Raw genomic sequence first — 25,128 nt, 5'->3', positions numbered from 1 at the left:
AAAGCTGGGGACCTCAGTCATAAAACTGAAAAGAGCCAGGTTCTGCAACACATAAATAACTGTGGAAGCAGATTCTTCCCCAGAGCATCCTGATATGAACCCAGCCAGCTAACCCTTTTTTCCAGCCTGTGGTGTCCTGTGAGCTGGTAAGTGGATGCTGTGAGAAGCTGCTAGGTTTGTGGCAGTTGTTACACAGTGATAGGTGATGCCTACACCTCCATGCACTCCATGTTATCACTCTGATCATCACAGATCCTGCTATTGGCACGAGGCAACCATGTAGACTTCACACAGCCTGCATCACTTGTTCACAACAGTGGCCCCTGTAGGCATCTGAGTTTGCAGCCCTTTGAGGGCATTGAAACCCTGCACTGTGGCTGGAGATTTCCTGTCCTCCCAGCAGGATGTGATTGCCAAGTGTGCCACCATGGCTTCCTGCTTGGCTGTCATTGCCTTCCTTTCCCATGGTCATGGTCATACCTCCTCCTGCAGAACACTATCATGACCTCATTAGTGCAAATCATGGGATTTTAGCCCCTACTGCTAGTGCCCCTGGGCCCTGCTTTCTGTCCCCTCCACAAAAGAGCAGCTCTCCCAGCACTTCCTCGTCCATGGTAGGGATTTGACAAGAGCCACCTCTCTAGACTGCCCACCTGTCCTGGTGAAGTGTCACCAGAGGAAACTAGGTTGGAAACAGAGTGTCAGAACCAGGACTTTCTGCTTTGTCAGAGCACCCCAGGTCCTCTGAACTTCCACTAAAATGGTGATAATAATAATGACAACCATGCCTCATGAAGTGGCATAGTATCACTCTGTGCCAGCCACTGATTTTAGCACTTGACATTGTTAGTCCCAGGTTAGTTCTCAAAAGGACTCTTCAAAGTAGGTGCTATTGTTCTCTCTTTAAGTGTGGAGACACAGGTGCAGTGTTTTGTCCAAGGCGGTAAGGGATGAAGCTGCAGTGTCATCTGGATGTTCTGGCTCCCAAGTCTGTACTCTTCTCCTAAATAATTTCCTAATGATGACACCAGAAGCAGAAACACCTGTGCAAGTGTTGGCAAGGTCTGGTGAGCCTGCCTGGGCTGTAAAATGTAGATTATTTTCCCTCCCTCTTTCAATTTCCCATCATCTACCCCAGCTCTGAGAGTCATCCACGCATTTAAAAAAATGTTGATTGAGCATTTACTGTGTGCTGGCACTGGGATGGGCATGGGCACTGGGGAGAGAGCAATGAGCAAGGTGCTTGTCTTCTAGGAGCTTGCATTTCATGGTGGAGAAGCAGGTAAGAAAGTTTGTAACTAAATAATTTCAGATAATTAATACTACTATGAGGGAAATAAAGCATGGGTGGTAAGAAGTGGGGCTGATTTAGACGAGGTCATGAGGAAAAGCATTTATGAGGTGATATTGCAGCTGGGTATGAAAATGAAAAAAGCTGTGCTCAATGGTGAGCTGAGGGCCATGCTCTCCAGGCAAAAGGAGTAGCAATTGGAAAACTTCTCAAGAAGGTCAAGGTGTATGTGCTTCAAGTGTGCTCAGAGACTGAGAGTTGGGGGAGATGACAGGTGGAGGCTATATCATGTGGAGTTTTGTGTGATGTCAAAAGAATATAGTCTTTTTCTAAGCATAATGGGAAGGCATTGGAGCACTGTAAGTTAATGAAAGACGTGGTCTGATTTATGCTTTTAAAAGCTCACTCTGCTCTTGAGAGGAAGGAAGCATGTAGGGGTATAATAATGGCAGCCAAGGGCCTTGGGAAGGAGGCTGGCAAATGAGCTCACCCTTGGTCTGTGTGGTCCAAAAGCTATGTGGGCATGATGAACAGCTTTGTCTGCAATGACAGCCTCCATCATGGAACTTGTTTCTGCCAACCTGCCCCCTCCTCTTCTGCTGCCTCAGGGAGAGAGGCTGACTGTTCCCTCTTGGCCCTATCTCCAGGACAGTCTGGAAAAAGTCAGGTAGCCATGGTCTCCTCCTTGTCAGCAGAATTCTGGAATAGCCCACCCTAAGCCCTGGAAAATGTCTGTATGATGGGTGTGCTATCCCCCCTACCTGTTTAGGGGACCGCAGCAGCTCCTCAGCTGTGGTAACAGCTGTGATGACCTTGCTGTTTTCTGAAGTGGGGTGGAGGGTAACAGACAGCCCAGCTACGAGCTGGATGGCCAAGTCTGTCACTGACACTTTGTCATCTAGCACGGTCACCGTCTTCTCTGCCAGAATGGAGTCAGACAGTGGGGACAATACCTGTGGGATTGGCAGGACACAGGGAAAATCCATCACATGTGTTTCCAGATGTTATACCCTTTCCCAGAAATATTTTTTCTATCCCAAACAGACCTGAGTCCCAGAATACTGCGAGAAGGAGTCACATTCCCACTTCACCCTATACACTGTTACATACCATGCCTTTGTGACAATCAAATTCACCCTCTCCCCAAGACACCTTAATTATATATATTGGAAGACTGAAATACATATTAAAATCCATTCTTTTTTTTAAAAAGGGAACAACTCCTCTCATTTAGATGAGGTAGCCTTGTACAATGCACAGCCTGGTGAGCTGTACATGGTGACCCCACTGGTCAGACTCATGAAGAATTGCATGCAAGCTGACTTTGTGCAGTTTGAATCTAATTCTAAGTGGTCTATGGAGCGAACTGGCACAGCACATCCTTTGCGGAAACATCACTTTCTGTCTCATTTCATTAGTCACATGTTGGAGTTGAGATGTCCAGGTAAAATCATGGAAATGTGCCAGTCATTTCCTCATGTGGTATAAGGATTCACAACATTCCACAAAGGTGGAGCCAGTTGGGTGGGACTTGACAGGCTGAGGAAAGGGCCAGGCATGCCCTATCCATCACTTGTCCAGAAATCCTACCATGCTATACATTTTCGGAGGCAAGAGAGTAGTATTTTGAAGACAGTTTGTTGGATAAAGAAATGGTAGGATGAGAAGGTGACTGAGAGAGGGAGGAATGAGAGGAAGAATCCATGCAGCACTGAGAGGAGCAGTGCAGAGAGGAGATGAGGTTATTGCTAAGGACGTGCAGGTGGGAGGAATAAGCCTGGACAGCGGGTGCTGAGCAGGAGGATCAAAGGGAGGAGGGGCAGAATCGGGGTGTGGTGGGGATAGAGGCTGCCACAGGGGGAGCAGGTGGCAGGTGGTGCTGAGGGTGTGCAGCCATCTTCTCAGTTCTGTTTGGAAGGAGACTGGAACTCCAAGAGCTGGTCCAGGCTCACCTTCCTGTGTCCTCATGAAGCTATCTGGAGCCATCATGGGGATAAGGAATTGGCCACAGTGAACTGTCCACCTTGAGTATCCCTCAAAACCACATGGCATGCTCCAAGCTGGGGACATGGAAACTCTGAGCTCCTGCTCCCTACCTGAATGGTTGTCATCCCGACCTCACGCCCAGCCAGGACCCTGCTGCCCTGGAGTATAGCCACGTGTGGTTCCTCCAGCTTCATGAAGTCTGCAACCAGGTGGGTGATGTCAAACTGCCAGTCAGGGCTCAGCAAGTGGCTTGGCTGGCCCCATGGGCCGGCCCCCTCAGACACAAACTGGGTGAGGACCCGCACGGTGGCATGCTGGTACTGGAGGGCACAGCCCCGGCCACGCCGGTCCTCCTCATCCTCATCCTCGCTCTCTCGAGTGGACCTTGTGGGAGAGGAGAAGGAGCTCTCAGAGGCAGCGACAAGAGCCTGAGAATTCCTGAAGACAGGCTGGTGCCCGCCTCCCCTCATGGAGACAGTATTCTAGATGGCAGCCCCAGGACCACATGCCAAGCACCCACGCTCACTGGGCAGCACAGAGTGTAAGGCATCTCTTTCTCATTTTGGGGACATTTCTCAAAGCACATTTATTGACAAACAAGAACTAATATTTACTAAGTAGCCCTTAGCTACATGTGTCTATTTGCATTTTAATTTAAATAAATAAAAATTAAATAAATTAAAAAAATTCAACGTCTCTTAACCCTTACCAGGTGCACCATAGCTATGTGTGCCGGTGGACATGTCACCAAATGGGAAAGTGTGACTCTGGAACATTCTACCACCTTAGAAATTTCTGCTGGATTATTAAAGAGAAAGTTCTACTGGACAGAAATGTATTTGTTACATTCTTGTGATGTGCCGAGTCCCACTCTGAACTCCCATGTGTATGAACTCTTTTAACATCTCATAATACTATGAGACAAACTCGTAATTGCTCTCATGTCCAGATGAGAAAACTAAGGTGTAGAGAGTGGGTCACTAGCCTACACTCATAAAGCTAGCAAGTGGCAGAGCTTGGATTGGTTGTACAATGCACAACCTGGTCAACTGTACATGGTGATTCTATTGACCTTTGGAGTGCAGCGAATCTCAGTTCTGCTCCCTCAGGAATGTGGACTAAACAAACCCATCATCTTAGCCACTAGTGACTAATAAGTGATCTGAAGGACTGGGCAGACTCTGGGCTGTCTTCCTCCAATCATGCCAAATTCCTTCGAGCTCTCCTTATAGAAATGAATTTGGCATATCCCTGAAGAACTCTCTAACTTGTTTGTTAACAGAAAGGCCCTGGTACCTGGGACACTATTAAGAAAACTGTCCTGATGGTTTGGGATAAAGAATTCCAGGCAGAAAGCTAGGACCTCACTTAGTTCAAATATGCTGATCTGGGGGCCACAGAGCTGAGAAAACAAGACCCCAAATTCCTACGTATGACAAACAGTCCAGAGTCACAGAGAATAAATGAGATGCTTTTTTGCAAACAGTAATCCCATGGCCCAGTATAAATGCAATTAAATTTTATCCAATTATCTGATCTGCACAGAGCATTTCAAGCTTATTGATATTCCTAAGGAGAGAACTTTGATGCTTTACTTAGAGTAAATAAACCAAACCTCAAATTCCCTGGTGATGGAGAAGCTAAAAGTTTTATTATCTCCATCACATCATTTTGGGAAATCTACTTTCAAGAAGTGGTGTAATATGAGCCCAGAAGTAGGGTGCAGACAGCCTGGGTTTAACATGGACCTGCTATGTAACAGCTTTCAGGCATGGCTGGGTCATTTTGGAGCCTTGCCCTCCTCAGAAGGGTGTTGCCAGGATTTAGGGGGATGTTATAGTTGGGATAATACCAGCACCTACTACACACTCATAATTATTTCTCCAGGACATGCAGACTTGGCAGTGCAGCTCCTTTTGCCTGGAAGCACCCTCCCTATGTGCTTGGCCCAGCCCAGCTCAAGGGTCCCAGTCCTTGGGACATGTCTTCCATCCCTGTTCATCATGCAAATGGCAGGTTGACACTAATGACCACCAGCCCATGTCCTTTAGTGTGAAGGTCAGTAAATAAAGCTCTTGTCATCATGGCTCCAGGACATTTCTCCAACCTGGGCTCACCTCTTACTGGCCACAATGGGGACCCTCCAGCCCTTAATCTGGCTTAGCTCTGTGTCTGAGACCTCGATCTGCAGGGGCAGCCGCGGCACCCACACGGTGATGTGCAGGGGGGCGCTCAGGTACTGGTACGTGAAGTTCACCACTGCGTCCATCTTGCCTTTTATCTCTTTGCCATTGACAAAGACATAGTCACAGCGGTCTGACACCTGCAAAGACAGAGGAAGAGAGGATAAATGAAGGAGAAGTTCAGGGGGGCCTGGAAACCATTCTTCTTGGATTTGTCTTATTCTCTGGCAAAGTTCATATGCTTAATTCAGGTTCCTCCCAACGCAGAGCCTGAGAAAAGGAGTCAGTGCAGTTAATGCAACTGGGAGGTAAGCCCAGACAGTTCACCGCAGGAGGGGTGAACTGAGGGAGACAGAGAAAGATGAAAAGCCAATAGGAAGGTACATTTTTGTGGCTACTACATGGAGCCATCAGGCTAAGCTTCTCCAAGACCTCATGAAGTGTCCAGAATTGTCCACTGAGGGTTAAGAGGCAGGATATTATCCACTTACTCCTATTTTCTACTGGTTAATGGCTTCCTCCACCTGGAACAGGAAGCAGAAAACAGCTTCAGGTGAAACTGCAATTAAAAAGTGCACTTGTGTTCATCTCTTGGTTCTCTGTTCTGTTCCATACATCTACTTCTCTGTTTTTGTGCCAGTACCATGCTGTTTTGATCACTATCGATTTATAGTATAGTCTGATGTCAGGTAGCGTGATTCCTCCTGCTTTGTTTTTATTTCTGAGTAATGTCTTGGCTATTTGAGTTTTTTTCTGATTCCATATAAAATGAAGTGTTATTTTTTTGAGATCTTTAAAGTCTGAGAGTGGAGCTTTAATAGGGATTGCATTAAAATTGTATATTGCTTTGGGTAGTATGGACATTTTAACAATGTTGATTCTCCCCAGCCATGAGCCTGGTATGTTTTTCCATTTGTTAACATTTTCAGCTATTTCTTTTCTTAGAGTTTCATAGTTTGCTTTATAGAGATACCGTTATATGATCTTTGATAAGCCAATTAAAAACATCGAGTGCAGAAAAGATTCCCTATTTAACCAATGGTGCTGGGCAAACTGGCTGGCGACCTGCAGAAGACTGGAAATGGATCCTCACTTTTCACCACTAACTAAGATAGACTCTCACTGGATTAAAGATTTAAACTTAAGACAAGAAACTATAAAAATACTAGAGGAAAGTATAGGGAAAACACTTGAAGAAATCGGCCTGGGGGAAATTTTTTTTTTTTTTTTTAGGTTTGTCACATATGGTCTTTATTATTTTATTTTATTTTATTTTATTTTATTTATTTTTATTAAATGATAGCTGAGTACATTAATGCAATCCTGGGAGAAAATTTTATGAGGAGGATCCCCCAGGCAATTGAAGCTGCATCAAAAATATACTACTGGGACCTCATCAATCTAAAAAGCTTCTGCACAGCCAAGAACACAGTAAGTAAAGCAAGCAGACAGCCTTCAGAATGGGAGAAGATATTTGCTGGATACGTCTCTGACAAAGGTTTAATAACCAGAATCCACAGAGAACTCAAATGTATTAGCAAGAAGAGAACAAGTGATCCCATCTCAGGGTGGGCAAGGGACTTGAAGAGAAACTTCTCTGAATAAGACAGTTGCATGGCCTATAGATACATGAAAAAATGCTCACCATCCTTAATCATCAGAGAAATGCAAATTAAAAGTACTTTGAGATATCATCTAACACCAGTAAGATTAGCCCATATCACAAAATCCCCAAATCACAGATGCTGGTGTGGTTGTGGAGAAAAGGGAACACTTCTACATTGTTGGTGGGATTGCAAACTAATATGTTCCTTTTGTAAAGACATTTGGAGAACACTTAGAGAACTAAAAATAGACCTGCCATTTGATCCTATAATTTCTTTACTAGGTATATACCCAGAAGACCAAAAAGCACACTACAACAAAGATATTTGTACCAGAATGTTTATTGCAGCCCAATTCATAATTGCTAGGTCATGGAAGAAGCCCAAATGCCCATCAACCCATGAATGGATCAATAAACTGTGGTATATGTACACCATGGAATATTATGCAGCCATAAAGAAAGATGGAGACTTTACCTCCTTCATGTTTACATGGATGGAGCTGGAATATTCTTCTTAGCAAAGTATCTCAAGAATGGAAGAAAAAGTATCCAATGTACTCAGCCCTACTATGAAACTAATTTATAGCTTTCATAGGAAAGCAATAACCCAATTATAGCCCAAGAATACAGAAGAAGGGGAGATGGAGGGGAAGGGAGGGGAGAGGATGGGTGGAGGGAGAGTGATTGGTGGGTTCACATCTATTGTTCATCTTTTAAGGGTACATGTGAATCTTTCTAAATGTAGACTATAAATGTCTTAACACAATGACTAAGAAAATGACATGAAGGCTATGTTAACCAGTTTGATGAAAATATTTCAAATTATATATAGAAATAGCATACTGTACCCCATGACAGTGTCAATGTACACAGCTATGATCATATAAGAAAAAAAAAGTGAACTTGAACTTGCACAGAACTGCAGCTATGGCTGAAATCTGGGTGGGCTGCGTGTGTGTGTGTGTGTGTGTGTCATGTGAGCACCAAGTGTCTGTGCCCCAGAATAAGGTGTGTGCAGATAGTTAGCTCCACCCACCTCAGCCGCCTACAAGGACATGGAGGACCTGCAGCGCCTTTCCCTTCAACAGGGATCTTGCTGAGCCTGGGCTTGCTTCCCTTACTCACACACAGTCCTGATGATTCTCCAGGATGTGCAGACTTGGCAGTGCAGCTCCTTTTGCTGGAGCTGGGTCCCTGGGACATGTCTTCCATCCCTGTTCATCATGCAAATGGCAGGTTGACACTAATGACCACCAGCCCATGTTCCCTGCCCTGCACTCCTCCCTTTCCTTCTTTCTAGCAGACGGTTGTCTCACAAAGGGAATGAGAAAGAGAAGAGAGAAAAACAAACATATAAAGAAAACAAAAACACAAGTCTGCAAATATCTGGCTTTTGTGTCCCAAAGCCATTTGTTCAAAGACAAGTTTTTTTATAGCCTCCAGGACATTCCCAGTGTGCAAGGAAATAGAAAGATGCTTGTGATCTCAAGCAGTCAGGAAGGGCCAAAGTGGACAGTGATAAGGCCATTGTGGAGGTGAACCCCGTGGACTGACTGATAAAGGATGTCCCAGTCGGAACTGGGAGCTCCCAGAAAACTAGAAGACCAGAAACCCTTCCCCAATGCTGTGACAAAAGTTAAGTCTCCTGGAAATTAGACTAGGATTCTGTTTCTGCCACCTTTGCGAGTTGAAAAGTGAAAATAGAAACCAAGCTGACTTATAGGAGGCAGTATGATCCATCTTGTATAGGCAAATTGTCTTATTCATCTTTGGTCTCTTGGTTCTTTACACTAGCTGCTTATGTAGCAGAAGCTCAGCAAAGTGGATATGAGATAGATGGATGGATGGACAGACAGACGAATGGGTGGATGAATGGGTAGATGGATAGACAGATGAAGAGAGGGATGGAAAGATGGATGAATGAATGGTGGGTGGATGAATGGGTAGATGGATAGACAGATGAAGAGAGGGATGGAAAGATGGATGAATGAATGGGGGGTGGATAGATGGGTAGATGGATAAACAGATGAAGAGAGGGATGGAAAGATGGATGAATGAATGGTGGGTAGATAGATGGGTGGATGGATAGACAGATGGACAGATGACTGGATGGACAAATAGATGGAGAGATGAACAGGTGGATAAACAGATGAACAGATGGATGGACAGATGGATGGATGGATAAACAGATGAAGACAGGGATGGAAAGATGGATGAATGAATGGTGGGTGGGTGAATGGGTAAATAGATAGGTGGATGGATAGACAGATGGACAGATGACTGGATGGACAAATAGATGGAGAGATGAACAGGTGGATAAACAGATGAACAGACGGATGGACGGATAAATGGGTTGATGGATGGGTAGATAGATAGAGGGATGGACAAATTGATGACAAGGATGGGTGGATGGATGAACAAGATCTTCCATCCATGGGAATAATCATCAAAGATCTTGAGGTTGGTGGACAATGCAGAAAGGAACTGAGATGAGACAGCAGAAGCACAAGATCAAAATCTTCTAGAAAGCTCTCAGGTTATGTTTCCTAATCTTTCTGGGGTCATTGAGCCCTTTGAGAATACATATAAAGCTAATTCTTGCTGGAGAAATGCCACAATACATACAGCTTAGCAGGACATTTCATAGTTAACGATGTCACTCAGGGCCTGCCCACATCGCACGCACCATCCTGAGCTAGAACCACTGATATACATATCTGTCTCCTGCCTGGATCATCCCCTCTGTGGCTCTGTGGACCCAACCAAATAACACTGAGTGCTGAGCAATGAACTCCTGTGACCTGACCACCTTCTCTTTCCCCAGCTTCCAGGAACCGTGGATGGCTGGTGTGGGCCCAGTTTTCATCTTTGACTCACACTTCATTTGCAGGGGCAGTTGGTGAGGGCCCAGCTGGGAGAATGTCCTCCATCTGTGAGGGGCCATGGCAGGGAGAAGTTGGGAGGGCACCACAGGGATGGATCTTCTCATTTGTGGTCAAGAGTGGTTTAAAAATGTTTACATGCTGATTAAGGACAGAAACCAATTTTAGTTGCTGTCCCAGACTTGTCATTAGCATGAAAACACTGTCCCAGGGCTGGGCAGGCATTAGCATAATAGCCAAGCAAGAGTTCTATCAGTAATCACTTCTTTAATCAATGTTGTAATTTACAGACCATTGACTTTTCTCATTTACTACCTTTCTGAACTCTGGTGGGAGGAAACCTGGCTGTCCCAGAATATATAAATAATTAAGAGCAATGCCAAGGGTAAGAAGTTGCCGTGCATGATAGAGCCATCGTCACCGCTGCTCCTGGAGGAGTCATAAATGTCTGGGGACATCTCAGGATGCATTAATCATCTCCTAAGTGGCTAACAGTGAAAATCGTAATATCACAAAATGATCTGGCTTATCTACAAAAAGGAACCAAACCCACCACAGGAATCTTTTGAGTCCCTTGGCTTTCGTTTCTTGGAATCTCTATCATCTTCCACTTGTGGGTGCTCTGCTCATTAAGAAAACTGTCTGCTGGATTCTGCTTGCTGTGACATTTGAACTATGGTGCACTGAACATATAGTGGTAACGAACTAGCAACTGGCATTTTCCTGGAGAGACCTGGATGGGTTCAGGGCGGGCACGTGGGTCTTGGTTGAGCCTTGTGTGGTCAGTTGTCATATTGAGTTGTCACTCAGGTTGTGAGTGTATTGTGACATCACTGCCTCCCAGGGGAGAGGCTGGGGGCCACTCTCCAAGGGAAAAGCTGAGGCACCTGCTTGTGGACCATTGATGCCTGATGGGACCTTTGCCTGAAGCCTCCTCTGGTCAAGCAGGTGATCAGGCGAGCGAGCAGCAGAGAGGCTGGTGGACGCAGCCTTAGATCTGCAGGTCTGCCATGAGGGCCCAACACTGGCCTTGTACCCAGTTTCCATGTGAGGCTGTAGTTTGGGGACCACACTTTGAGACTTGACCTGTTCCTTCCATCTTATACATCCCTCTGGTGACTGTGATTGTTTAGTTATGATGCTTTAAAATGCCATCTCTGAGTTAACAACTCCCCCAATCCTATCTCTAGATATACAACTGCTTAGTGGACATCTCCACTTGGATCTCTAATTAGCATCTCTAACGCAACATGTTCACAAAACAAACTCCCAGCGTAGGGTTCTTTTCTTTTCTTTTCTTTTCTTTTCTTTCCCCTCCCCTCCCCTCCCCTCCCCTCTCCTCTCCTCTCCTCTTTCTTGCCACTCAGGAATAAGACTATCTGAATTCAGTTCAGATACAGAAAAATCAAATTTACATTTCTCATACACCTGCTCCGTTCCTGTAAATGAAATGCTCCCACACACTAACAAGCCCTTGTTTGGGGTTTGTGAAGTGCTTCCTCACCATTTCCATATCTAATCTTTCCCAGCCTGGGGACGCCAACATGACTCTGATCCTATTCTGCAGATGAGAAAACAGAGGCTCCCCGAGGCTGCTGCTTTTCTGCCTCTGACTGTTTGTTTGCTCAGGGTTTGCCCGACCTGTTTGACACCCGGTGTTTATCCTGGGATTATGGCCTTGGCTGGAGTTGTCCTTCCTGCATGTGGCTCTTTGGGTTTCTAATTCCTGTGGACAGGTGGGTGGGGGCAAGAAGGCCGCTGGCCAGGAACTGTGACACGGCCATGGCCAGGGGCCAGTGGCCATCGAATCTTCTTCTCAAGCTTTCCTGGCCTGGTTCACTTGGCTCATCCCACATGGGTCCACGTGGACAGGCTGTCTCTCTCCAAGTCCAGGCAGGGAGCAGATGGTGTGCACAGATCTGGAACTTGGGGCGAGTGGAACGAAGGGGTGGGTAGGGTTAAGGGGAACCAACAGGAGATGGCAAAGCATGCCAGGCCTGGAGGGAGCTGGGAAGGTGAAAAAGCAGCCTCCAAAATTCATGTCTGCTCCGAACCTCAGACTGCGACCTTATGTACAGACGGGATCTTTGCAGATGGAATTAGTTAAGGATCAAGATGAGATCGTACTGACTTAGAGTGTGCCCTAAATCTGATGGTACCCATAGAAAGAAAGAGACACAGACACTCACGCAGAGGGGGTGATGTGAAGATGCAGACAGAGCTGGGAGCAAATGCATCTCCAAGCCAAGGGACACTAAGGACTGGGGCTCATCAGGAGCAGAAAGAGGCAGGAAAGACTCTCCGCCAGAGCCTTCAGAGGAGTGCAGCCCAGTCCACACCTTCATTTTTAACTTGGATTCCTAGAACTGCAAGAGAATATGTTTATGTGTTTTAAGGCCCCAGTTTGTGTAATTTGCTGTGGCATCCCTAGTATAGTAATACAAAGGGCTCCGAGAAGTCACTACCACCTGAGAGGGAGGTAAGGGCATATCCACAGACCCAGCCTGCACCATGGTGGCAGGAGAGGCCATGAGCTTGCTGGAGCACATAGCCACAGCCGACACATAGCCCTGCAGGGAGCGACCAAGGGGACTAAACCCCTTAAGCTGACTCATGTCCCACCCTTCATTGCTGGAGCCTGCTATGGCCCAAACCCAGAGAGAAATGGGAGGGTGACCAAGCTTCTTAAGGCAACTCACAAGGTTCAGCCTACCAAGCCAAGGACAGGGTGGGGGAAACTTAGAGCTAGAGATAGCACATGGGTCTCTTCTTGACATTTATCTGTCCTTCTAATCTAGGTTGTTCCTAAATATATATTTTTTGAATCATATCACCTTTTCAACTCTGGAAAAACCCTTAAATGGTTTTTGAGCTCCCCCTATGCCTTTTAATTTTTCTTCTGTATTCTCCGTGGGTCTTCACTTTGCCCACTCACCCTCGGCCATAGGCCTCCTGGCTGGTCCTTGAACATGCCTGACACCTGCTGCCACAGGGCCTTTGCACATGCCATGCTTCCTGCCTAAAGGCTCCTTCCCCAGCTGTTTGCATGATTTGCCCCTCATGTCTTTCAGACCTTTAGTTTAGTGGATCAGTCCTCAAGCAGGGACAGTTATGTTCTTAAGGGGCCATTTGACAATCTCTGGCAATCTTGGTTGTGATACTTGGTGGGGGAGGATGTGTAACTGGTATCTACTAGGTAGAGGCCTGCGATGCTGCTTAGCCTCGCTTGCTGTACAGGGCAGCCCCTAGCAACAGGGAATTTACCTGCCCACATGTCAACATTGCCAAGACTTCACTTGTATGCAAACTTCTTAGAGATCCTTCCTTTGATATTTCTATTTAAAATTGCAACTCCCCCAAGCTTCCCTATCTCCTTCCCTGCTTTCTTTCTCTCTTTATCCCTTATTGCCATTTGATAAAACATATGGTTCCCCTCCTCACTTTGTTATCATGTGTCCTCCCTCACGAAGGCATGAGCTTTGGAATGGCCAGTGTTTTTGTCTGTTTCTCAGTATTGCATCCCTAGGACCTGAAGCCACACCTTCATATGTATTCATATGTGTGGAGGAATGAATGAACCAACACAAGCTTGCAAACTGTCAGCCCTGGGTGGGTCACATTAGAGCTGCACAATATTTTAAAAATATCAAATTATTGCCAGCATTTAAAACCACTGCATTCAACTTTGTTACCTGCCTGAACCCTGGAAGCGTCGGAGTTCTTTACTCTGGTGATTTGTAGTCTCATGGGTCAGAATGGAGGGGTGGGGTGAGGGTGGGGGTTGCAGGGAGGGCCAGTGGCCTGCAGCTGGCCTTAGAGACAGATCCAAGGGCATGTGACCCTCAGCAGGACAGCATTTCTCCCGGGGCTCACAATTCTCTGTGCCTTCCACCTTCCACACCCCATTGCAGCTGGGTGCCAGGACATACCTATTCATTCATGATTATTTTGTTAATTTTTATTTGTGCACCATTGTCCTCCCTGGCAGCATGCAATGAATGAGCTCTGCCCTCCAGGAGCAGGCCTGAGCTTGTACTGAAGGGCCAGGCTGCCAGCGTTTCTGGGAACACAGTGGGGAGACCAGGGAGAACATTGTTTCTTCCTAAAAACTACTGATAAACAGGACGCTGTTCTCCCCGCGGGGCATTAAATGGCCAGAGATGGTCTCAGCTTCCCCAGGGTAGTGTTGCCAAGGTAAACATGTGGCCTTGGTGGGGCAAAGGTGCCCAGGTATCTGAGACACTGAACACTCCCTATGCTCAGGGACACTCAGGGCTTCCTGCTTACCCTATGCCCCAACATCACCCAACACACACGCACACGCACACACATATGTACATGGGGAGGCGGACTTGTGTGGGTGACTGCTTGCTTGCTCTATAACCACAGCTGCAAACATTCACTGAGCTCTCCGTTATCCGGGCTCCGTAGCAGGAGCTCATATAGATCATCTCACTGAATCCTCACCACAGACACATGACAGTGCCACTATTTTCATCATATCCGTATTGCAAATGAGAAAACTGAGGCACAGAGAGGTGATGCAACTGGCCTGAGAACACACAGCTCACTGTTGAGTCAGAGTTTGAACACAGCCAATCCCAGAGCTCTGCTTTTAGCCATGATGCAGAACTGGCACTGTCGGGAAAGAGCTGTGACTTTGGATTCTTTTCCCTTCTCTTTCATCCCCATCCGTGATGGAATTGCTTTGGCCAAGAGAGAACGTGAGTAGAAAGGACAGCCTACCAGGCCAAGTGTGGACTTGAGAAGTGTGTATTTCTGACACACAGTCCTGACACTGTGACATGAGGTCTTCCTCTAAAGTCGCTATGACCTCTCAGTATGAGTCCCAGTGTTAGATGAATGGAGCTGGCCACAGCCCAACTGAAGTGGGTCCCCCTGCTCTGAAAATGGGTAAGCAAGAGTAAATGATGATCTCAAAGAACTGGACACTGGGATCATTTGTTATGCAGCCTGGCTGACTGGGCCATTCTGCTGAGAGATGTGGTCAGGGTGTCGCTGACTGTAAACCTCGGGAGCTCTCACAGTCCTTCGCTCTCTCCCCCATCTCTCATTCTCCTTTGGATTTTATTCTATTTCCTGTCCTCTCAGGCAGAGGCCACTGGTGGGGCCGGGAGGAAAGCAGGGAAGAGCAGAACCTTAACCCCAGATTCAGGAGGGTGCATGGAAGAGGTGGGAAGCCTTCGGTCCCAGTGTCCTGTCCTGGAGTGGCCACAGATTGGATGAAATCCACCTGGACCTGAGTTTGGGACCCCTTCTTCTCTGTCAGCCCCCGTTTTCCCCATCCCAGGGAGGTTCTGATTTATTTGGTAGCTTATGTAGAATTTGTCCTCCCCTCTGCCGCTGCTGAAGTTTTGCATTCTCAGGAGGTCTCGGGGGCAATTTCGGCAGTTCTCCCATTACAAAGTGCATTATAGCTGCTTTCCTGACGCCTCAAGACGAGAAGGAAAAAGACAATGGTGGGGAAAAGTCACAGCTCAGCAGCACTTCCAAGACTGTGTCTGCGATTTTCCATCTCGCCCCTTTGCACTGATGGCTGGGCAGAAATGTGTTCCATGATAAATCACACTTTACCCCGATGACAGCGCAAAATGCTGCCAACACTTCCTGTCGTTCCAGGTGGGGACTGCTGTCTGCTCAGGGGTTTGGGCAGTGCTGCTGGGCTGGGGGCAGGGTGACAGGTGCATCACTGGGGAAGGGTACTGGGGCCAAAACAGCTACACTTCCTACATTGTCTGACAGAGGGACGAGCCTCATGGTAGGCTCCCAAAGTCGTGGTTAGGAGCACAGGCTGGCATCTGCCTGGCGCCAGGTACTTCAGCCTTTGAGATTCATTTTCTCCATCTGTGAAACAAGGATTCTTTCTTTCTGCAAATGCATAGTTGGCCCTACTAGGTGGCATTTCTAGGCAGTGGACACACAGAAGCCAGAGAGCCAGCAGACTCCTCTCAGGGTGTGGGGACAGGCAATAACAAACACACAAGCGGCTGTGTGTGATAGGCGCTATAACAGAACTAACTCAAGAAAACATGACCCGGAGTGAATGCAGAGACCTCTCTGGGAAAGGCTCCTGCTGGCTGCAGATTTGAGGGAAGAGGCTTCCTGGAGGAGAGAATCTGTATGAAGAGCTAACATTTATTAAGTGCCTGCTGTATGCTAATTTTTGTTCCAAACGTTTATGTGTATTGATTCTTTTCATCCTCACACAATCATTATGCAGATGAGGAAACCGAGAAACAGAGAAGTCAAATAACTGGGTCAAGGTTGCACAGCCAGCAGGAGTTAGAGTTTGATTTAAAAGCGAGTGTCAGCTGCAGGAAAGCTCCACTTGATCTTTCTTTCACACCGAGCGAGGGCTTGGAAGTAGGAATGAGTTTGACTGGTGCTGGAAACAAAGGAAAGGTTGGTGATCCAAGGTTAGGGAAGTAGGCAGGGGCATGTAGGGTAGGGCAGCATCAGAGATGTTCGGGGGGACTGAGAAGGGAAAGTTGCATGGACAGGAATCAGCCCAGTGGCCACACATAGCAGGTGCATGCTGCAGCCCATGTCTAGTCAGGGACCAGGGAGTCTGTGGAAGGCCAGGCTGGTCAAAGGCATCATCCCCAGAGGGGTTTGACTGGGAGAGTGGAGAGGCTTTCAGAATGGCAGCCTTCATCAGAACTGACCACGGCGTGCATATAATTTCTCTCTCACTGCCCGAGCTAGGCTCACCCCTGCACCATCTGTCTGCTTTTCCTTAGAGGCGGCCCTTGAGATCTTAAAGCCTCAGGATCCAGGGCACTGAGCCAACCGGCTGGTGGCACCTGTGCTGGGCGTGGCTTCTCTTTGACCCTCTAGACTCAGAAGAGCTTCCTTGAGAAAGAGAAGCCACTGCCCCCTGGACGCTCCCTCTGTCATCCGGGTGAGGGGCACAGGGGTGTGATCACAAGGGAAGGCTGGGCAGGCAGCAAGGACGGACATGATCCCACCATGTGGATAAACACAGGTGTACAGGGAGGCAGGTGCTGGGGGCCCCAGGACAGGCTCTGAGGGCTGTGGGGATACATGTTTTCATTCTGAAAACTCCGGGAGTCTGGGAGCTGAGAAGCTGACATGTTACTGCCTAGCACATTATTATCATAGGGCTGGCTGGACCAGGCTCATCATCTTGTTTTTGGGGACGATGGGAGCTCAGACAAGGAGCCTCCTCCTGGCTCCGCACCCCACTCAGGACTCTGCCCAGGTGTCTGCTCTTGCTGGACCCACAGTGGTCCCCCCTTTAACCTTGTCCCAGCTTACTGCACCCCATTCCCAAGCAAATAAACCTGAAATGACTTTCCTTTGGAATTGGAATAAAATCCATACTGCTCACTGTAGCTCACAGAGTCCCATAGGGTCTGCTCTCTGCCCACCCCCACCCCTCACCCCCACCCCCCACCCCCGGGCTCATTTCCAATCACTGGTCTCTTCCTGTGTTCTGCCCAAGCCTTATTTGGAGGATTGGTCCTTATTCTCATCTTACTGACTTTGCAGATACCATTCCCTCTGCCTAGAAACACTCGTCCCTGGAACGTGACAAGGCTGGTGCCTGGTCTCCATTTAGGTCTTGGGAAAAAAAATGTTATCTTATTAGAGAGACTTCCCTTGGCCTCTACAGACTGTCAGGCACCCATCCATCCCTCTTTCCTCCCTCCTGCCCTCACCTATCTATTATCTATCCATTCATCCATCCATCCCTCCTCCCACCCACCATTCCCCCCATCACCTAGCTATCACCTATCTTATTATCCACCTATCATCTATCTATCCATCTCCATCCATCCCTCCATCCATTATCTATCATCCCCTAAGCTATTTATTGTCTTATTATCCATCTATCTGTCTATTCAGATCCATCATCACTCCTTTCCTCCACCACCTATTATCCATCCATCCATCCATCCATTCCCAATCTCTGACCTCTTTGTCACCTGTCTTATTATCAACCTCTCACGTGTCTATCCATCTCCATCCCTCCACCCATCCATCCAGTTAGGACATACCGTATTGGGCATGGACTCAGGACTAGACTATCACTCAGGTCCTGGCCCTGCCACTCACTGGCTCTCAGAAAGTACTTAACTTCTCTATCCTCAGTTTTCTCCTCTGTCCCTGGGTATGAACAGATGCCCACCTGTAGGACTGCTGTGAAGGTCACTGGGACCTGAGGGCAAGGACCGTTCCCCAGCCTGTGCTGTGATTACTCCTTGTCTATATGCCGTGGCTCTTGCTCCATCCCTCCCTTTCACATCACCCTATTTACCATCTTCATGGCCCACATAACTGAAATAATCTTGCATTCTTTTTGCCTGATTAGTATCTTTCTATGAATTTCCTTTGTCACTAACTATAATGTAAGTGCTTCAAGTGCCAGAACATAGCACATAGGGGTTTAGGAGATGTTCATTGAATGAATGAATGTTCATTTTTCCTCATGAATGTACTCAAATTATATTCTCCACCAAGTTCAAATTTCATTTCCCAGCAAAGACTTCCTTGGCCTGAACTTAGACATGCACTTCTGTGGTGCAGTCTGTTCCCCCTTGAACCATCCTTGAAAGTGAACCAAGGTCTTCTCCAAATTCACATTGTAGAATTGGCCTCCAGACCATACTGGACACACTGTATATAGTGCACACAAACCCTTGGTGGCCAATTTCTGACTGAGAAAAACACAGTTTCCCCCTTTACTTGTTAAAACAATTTGAAGGTTTCAACCATCCGACAGACAACAGCACACCCCTTGATAAAGCTAGATGAGCTGGCATAAAATACTGCCAAGACCAAGCCCTGCTCCTCAGACTGATCTCAGCAGAGGGGTCAAACAGGGACAGGCATTGTGGGTTCTGGTGGGAGAAAAAGCAAACACAGGAGGAGAACCATTTTCCAGAACTAAGTCTTCCCTGAGGCAAAGCAGATACCCAGGTCCCAGTCTGGATGCTGCCCAGTGCTTCATGGATCTGGTCAGAAGTATTCATCAAGGCAAGACCAGCTGCAGGGTCCTGGGGCTTATAACCCACTGTTCCCATTTAGGCAAATCCAGATGGAGCCCTGCTTGGATTAAATACAATCTGATTCATCAATAAATGGACGTGTCTTTTGCAGAAGTCTTTTATTAGAACAGAATATTCTTTGCAGCTTAAGACAGAGGGGTCAGAACAACCTGATCTTTCCTGGCCAGTTCCAGGTATTTATGTTTCACCACCAACCTCTTCTAGGAGAGGTGTGGCATGGCTCCTACCTGTCAAAAGCCTGGGGTTTGTGCTTTCTACAGAACTTTCGGTGATGATGGAAATGGCCTATGTGTTGTCCAGCCCAGCAGGTGCTAACCACATGTGACTAGTGAGCACTTGAAATGTGGCTACAGCATCGGCAGAACTAAAATTTCACTGTATTTAGTTGCGACTAATTAAATAACCACATGAGGTTAGCAGCTACCAACTTGGACAACACAGATGTGGGTAAATGGTAAGATCTATGAGGAGGGCAGCACCCTCCCATACTTGCCTGGGCCCACTCGGCCTGGTGATTGGGTAGACCTAGGTTTGAACCTCAGCTCTGCCACTTACCTGCTGCATGGCTTTGTGCAAATCACTCAGCCTCTCTGGGCCTCAGTTTCCTCATTTGTAAAACAAGAATGACACTAGTCCCTGCCTTATATCTTCTAGAGTCATCCACTTAAAATTCAAACTAGAATACCCTGCAGTGTCCTATTCCTCTTGGAGTAGAGCCACATTCTGAGCACAGACTCCAAGGCCATAGGCCACCCGGCCTGTCCCAAATTGTCCATCTTGACTTCTGCTCTTTTCCTCCTCACTCCTCAGGCTCCTTCACTCCGTTCCTTGCACATGGATAGTTTCTTCACACTCCAAGGTATTTGCACTCACTGCACCTGCTGCTTAGGAAGCTCCTTTAAAGCTCTTGGCGTTTAGGTCTCAGCTCAAATGTTGCTGCCTCAGAAATGCTTCCCTGACCATCCGTCTTAAATGAGGCCTACCCAGTGTCTCCCATTCCACTACCTATGGCTGTCGTCCTAGCACTTGTCAGTGTTTGAATGATGTCACTTCTTATTTGCTTCTTTGTTTACTTATATATTTTCCATCTTCCCTGTTGGAGATACACTTGTGAAGGCAGTAGCCAGGTGTCGGAGGTCTGCTGCTGTATCTGCAGAGCATGGTAGGTATTCAGCAAATATTTGGGAAAAGAATGACTACATTGACCTTTGTGGTAAGGATCTCATGAAATCATGACTATTAAGTGGAATGTTGGTGGGTGTGATGTGATCAGAGGCCCCAAAGGTGCTTGCAGAGTTTGGCTTCACCATGGGTGCTCCTGTGAGCTGACATGAGAAGGGTGTCCTTAAGATGCTACTGCCCTGGGCACCCAAATGAGATATGAACCAACCTGAACCCCAAATAACCTGGATCCCAGCCCAGCCAACCAGTACCCTGAGGTAAGACTTCTCTAGCTGGCCCATAGCCCCTTGACTGAGAAATCAGCCCTTGCTGTTATAAGTTGTTGAGTTGCTGAGTTTGGGGTTGTTTTGTTACACAGCATTATCACAGCAACACCAGTCTAATACAAGCCTAGGCTTTCAGTTATTGAATAAAGACCCACGTTTACCAGCTAATATAGCATGGACAACTCTGCTTTGAACAGCTCTCTGCTGTCAGGAGAGCTAAGTTAACACTGTGGCTGTGGTGTTAACACTATTAGGCTGCGGTGACACTGTTGGGCCTGTTACCTGACATGTGACAGGCATTTCAGGTGAATTTTCTCTTTGAATCTCTGGTTTTGTCTATGGGATTTGTCACTTTTGACCTCTGTGTTAAAGAAAAGGATACTGAGACTCAGAGTGGTTGTCTTCAGAGGGTCAATGCCAGAAAGACCCAGCTTCAGTCAGTTTCACTCCAAGGGCACTGGCCAGGACACCATATGAGGGGTCTTCCATGGGAGTGTGCATCCTTCCACAGGAGACTGAGGACACATGGTGTCTGTTCAGTGTGGGCATGACTTCCCACCCTCAGCACTCCTGACCACTGAGTCGGACAATTCTTTGCTTTGAGGGCAGCCCAGACTTGGAAGGATGGTAGCAGCACCCTGTGTTTCTGCCTACTAGATGCTAGTAGGCCCTGCTCCAGGTGTGATAACCAAACATGCCTCTAGTCACTGCCAAATGTCCCCTAGGGGTACGACCACCCCATAGAGAATCACTGGTTTAGGTCTAGCCACATGGTAAGAGGAGCCAACACAAAGGCATCATCCTGCATGCTTTGCATGTCTTACTGCATTAAAACATAACAATCTCAGGAGGGAGCACAAGTATCTCCCCATTAGGCAGACAAAGGAACTGAGGCTCAAAGAGAGACGTGTTACTGGCAGAGTGTGGGCTCTTAAACACGCTATTTAAACTATACTTTGAACCCCAGTTGGAGGGCAGGTAGGTGCTAGAAAACCCTGCAGGCAGGAGCTTCCTCAGGTTACAGTGGGGATCCCAGATACAGAAAGGGGAACAGCCGGGCTCAGGAATTCCAGATTCTAGGAATTTCTTTGCTTTCTTTATAATTTTCTTTCATCTGAGAGCCAAATGGCCCTTGAGGATAAAGACCTTCCAGCACTTCTCCTCCGGTATGACAAGCACAAATGGGAAACCCTCTTCTGCTCACCTTCCTACTGGGGGAGGGATGTGATCCCAAAGAGGTAATAAATATATTCTGCAGACACTTTAAAACTTAAGGCTCTTACCAAAGAACTTCTCCTTCTTAAGAACTTAGAGCCTATAAAATCAATGGTAAATTTGGTACATAGAAAGTTTAGTGCTGACAGGAGCCCGCGCTCAGGGGAACGATAAGGCTGTTGGCTGAGCAAGGCTGCTCTCTGCATGCCGGAGCTAATGCAGGCACCTCCAGTCACTGGGGAAAAGCTGGGGCCGCTAGTTGCCCGTATGCATTATTTTTAGTTCTGCACTGGGATCCATTAGCAGGAATCGTGCCCCGGAGGTCAGGCAGGCTGCGATGGAAATTCAATAGATGAACTTTCTCTAATGATGCTTTAAGTCTCAGCATCCCCACCCCACCGTGGGCAGTGCCTTGCAGCCTGTGGCCGCAGGAACTTCTGCAGAATGTGCAGACAGGACTGTGGTACTCGGGCTGGAGTTTTCTGTGGCAGCCTCGTTAGGACAAGGGGTGTGCCTGGAGCTCTGTGCACACAGGGGGTGCAGTCCAGGGAAGGTGCTCACACTCTCTCCTTGCCCTGCTAACTGGCTCTCCTTTTTGGAGACTACCCCATCCAAAGTAACCTGCATCCCAAGCCGCTCCCTAGCTCAGCACCCTGTCCATTCCCTCATTGCCTCGGGAATATCCTTAAACACCTGTTGGCATTGGCCTTCTCCATCGCTAGACTGAGGCAGGGGCCACATCTGTTTTACTTTTTTGCAGCATCCCAGTCTTAGAATGGCACCAAGAAATCAGTTCATACTCTGCTGAATGAATCTCATGTGTTTTGTGGGCAATATCTACTGGATATTGTTGAATCTAAGACACCACAAGTAGGAAAACCATTGCCGTAGGAATTTGTGCCATGTTGTTGACTGCAAGACACATCCCTGTTGCAAGGACATCAGAATGTGGACACATTCAGATTAGATACTCTGTGATAGCTGACTGGCCACCCAAGTGCTTGTCCATATGCATATTCTTCTTCTTGTCATGGTTCCCGGTGCTGTGGTTGGGCAAGTCATGGCCCTTCTGTGATATGTTGCTCCTTCATCTCTCAAATGTGAATCGACCCAGACACGGACATCTCCTGTTCAGATGCCCTGACTCCCATTAACCTGTCTACTAGATACACTGTAGGCTGCACGCTCGGCTCTTATGGTGCCCTCACACCACACAGTGGCCTGGCTTCACTGTCTACACGCCCCTCCATTGGGGAGAGGAAGGACTAGGCAGGGATGCATAAAGGAATACAATCTGTGCATTGTAGGTGTCAGAGGCTCCTTGGCATAACCCTGTGAAACTGGAGCTCAGACAACTGGTGCAGAAAGATGCTGAAAGAGTAGCTGTCCTTTGTCTCTGACGCAGCAGTCTGTGTCTTCTGCCAGCATCCATAAAACTAAGACAATGTGGTTTTCCAGCTTCCACTAGGATGAAACCCCAGAGCCTTCAACATTCTGAAGACCCCGAACTGCCTAGATTCCAACCCCCGCGAGCCTGCTGCAGATCAGGTTCTGATTAGACGTCAGCACCCTGTCCTTCTCTTCTCTCCATGTCATGCTGACCTGTGCCTAACTAGCCCTGCAGGTGCCAATGATCCAATGAGACCCAGACCCATAAGCCAAGCCAGGGCCTTAGGGGTGCTGCTCCTGTATGCCCAGCCCATCCGCTCACACCCCTGCACCCAGTCTGCTGACTCACAATTCCATGTTGTTCTGTCGACAGCCCAGGTGCATCATCTCTGGATTTGTTTTGGGAGGTAATTTTCAGTTTGAATATATTTGTTTGCTTGAAGATATCAATCATATTCCTGGAGATATTAGTACTATTCCGTGTCAAAGTCATCTAAGAATAGCTAAGAGGTGCTGCGCATACAATTGTGATAAAATCTATTTTTGGCTTTTGTTTCTCTTTTGGTTTTTGTAGGTTAAAAGGCAGTTTCTTTGTCTCCAGGAATGTTATCAGGGCTGGAGGTAGCCTTTCAAGGGTCGTATTTATTGAGGGTGCTGGCTTTTAGGGGACTTATAAATTAGGAATAAAGGCCAATGACTGGTGGGCACGCTGGCACAGGCCTGTAATCCCTCCACTCCAGGATGTCGAATCCCTTGAGTTAGAGATCAGCCTGAGCAAGAGTGAGACCTCATTTCTACTAAAAATAGAAAAATTAGCTGGGTGTGGTGGCAGGTGCTTATAGTCCCAGTTACTCAGCATGCTAAGAGAGGAGGACGGCTTGAGCTACGATTGCACTACTGTATTCTAGCCTAGGTGACAGAGCAAGATTCAAAAAAAAAAAAAGAAAAGGAAGGAAAAAAGGCCAATGACCAGCCAGGAACTGTGCTGTTCAGTATTGTCACCATAAGCCACATGTGGCTACGAGGCACTTGAAATGGGGCTTTTCTCTATTTAGGAACTGTAAGTGTAAATATACACTGAATTTCAATGACTTAGTGTAAACATAAAAGTAAACTATGACCTTAGTAATTTTTATATTCATAATCTGGAAATGATACTATTTTAATATAATGGGTTAAACATAATACATTATTAAAATTAAATTCACTTTTTAAAAAATGTTCCTGAATGTGGCTATAAAATTACCTGTGTGGCTCATGCTGTGCTTCCATCCAACAGTGTGGCTCAGAATGCCACCCCTCTTCCTCCCAGGATCTGTGGATCTGTGGGAGGGTCTTTTCTCCCAGAACTCCAGATTTAAGGCCTCCACTAGCCTGTATCTTACTCTGGGGTGAATTAGAAAAGAAAACCCCTTCCGTGAGACACTGTCTCCAATAGCCAGAAAATTGTCCTAATATGTGGAGGTTGTTGGGACTTTTCACTGCCCCCAAGTATTGTCCTAATAATCTAGGGTGACTCTCGCCCTCCCAGGAGGCACTGAGCATACTAGCCTGGCAGTCTGCTCCTTGTCCGGGCCTGGGGTGGGGTGTGTAAGGAGGTATTTTTCCATACCCTTCCTTCCCCTCGGCAGTTGGTAAGGTTCTCATCTACTCAGACATGGAGCTTTCAATACCAGAAGAAAGACTGTCAGATTCTATTTGAAGGGGGAAAAAGTCATTATCTAGATGCTTTCATGGGAACTTTATTATTTTTTTTAGGCACATTTCCAGAGATTACAAAAACACAGAGAAAGACTGAATGCATAATTTATAGCTTGAAAAAGTCCTTGCACTGTCTTATTCCTTAAGCAAACATTGTGGGTACAATCCCATGACAAAGGTGGGAAAGACCAGGAATTACAGTTCTTTCCTCCGGAACTTAGGACAGAATTGCTCTCCTGTTCTGGGAAGGGAAACGTGGCAAATATTTCGGGTTTTCTGAGCCATATGGTTTCTATCAACTACTCAATTCTCTTGTTGTAGCACAAAAGCAGCGCAGACGTTATGGAAATAAATTTGAGTGGCTGCGTGCCAGT

General features: G+C 47.1%; 1 protein-coding gene across 1 annotated transcript in view; it reads right to left on the bottom strand.

Moving 5' to 3' along the window:
- Nucleotides 1-25,128, bottom strand: part of TMEM132C (transmembrane protein 132C) — a 333,376-nt gene that overhangs the window by 5,799 nt on the left and 302,449 nt on the right. Inside the window, 3 exon segments of the mRNA XM_012809019.2 lie at nt 2,053-2,244; nt 3,388-3,661; nt 5,395-5,600. Coding sequence (XP_012664473.2) covers nt 2,053-2,244; nt 3,388-3,661; nt 5,395-5,600 — 672 coding nt within the window.

This window comes from Otolemur garnettii, unplaced genomic scaffold, assembly GCF_000181295.1.
Source record: "Otolemur garnettii isolate 467f Iridium unplaced genomic scaffold, OtoGar3 scaffold00099, whole genome shotgun sequence".
In the NCBI taxonomy this organism is placed as follows: Eukaryota; Metazoa; Chordata; class Mammalia; order Primates; family Galagidae; genus Otolemur; species Otolemur garnettii.
Note: the sequence above shows the minus strand (reverse complement) of the source record. Positions and strands in the feature narration are given on the sequence as shown.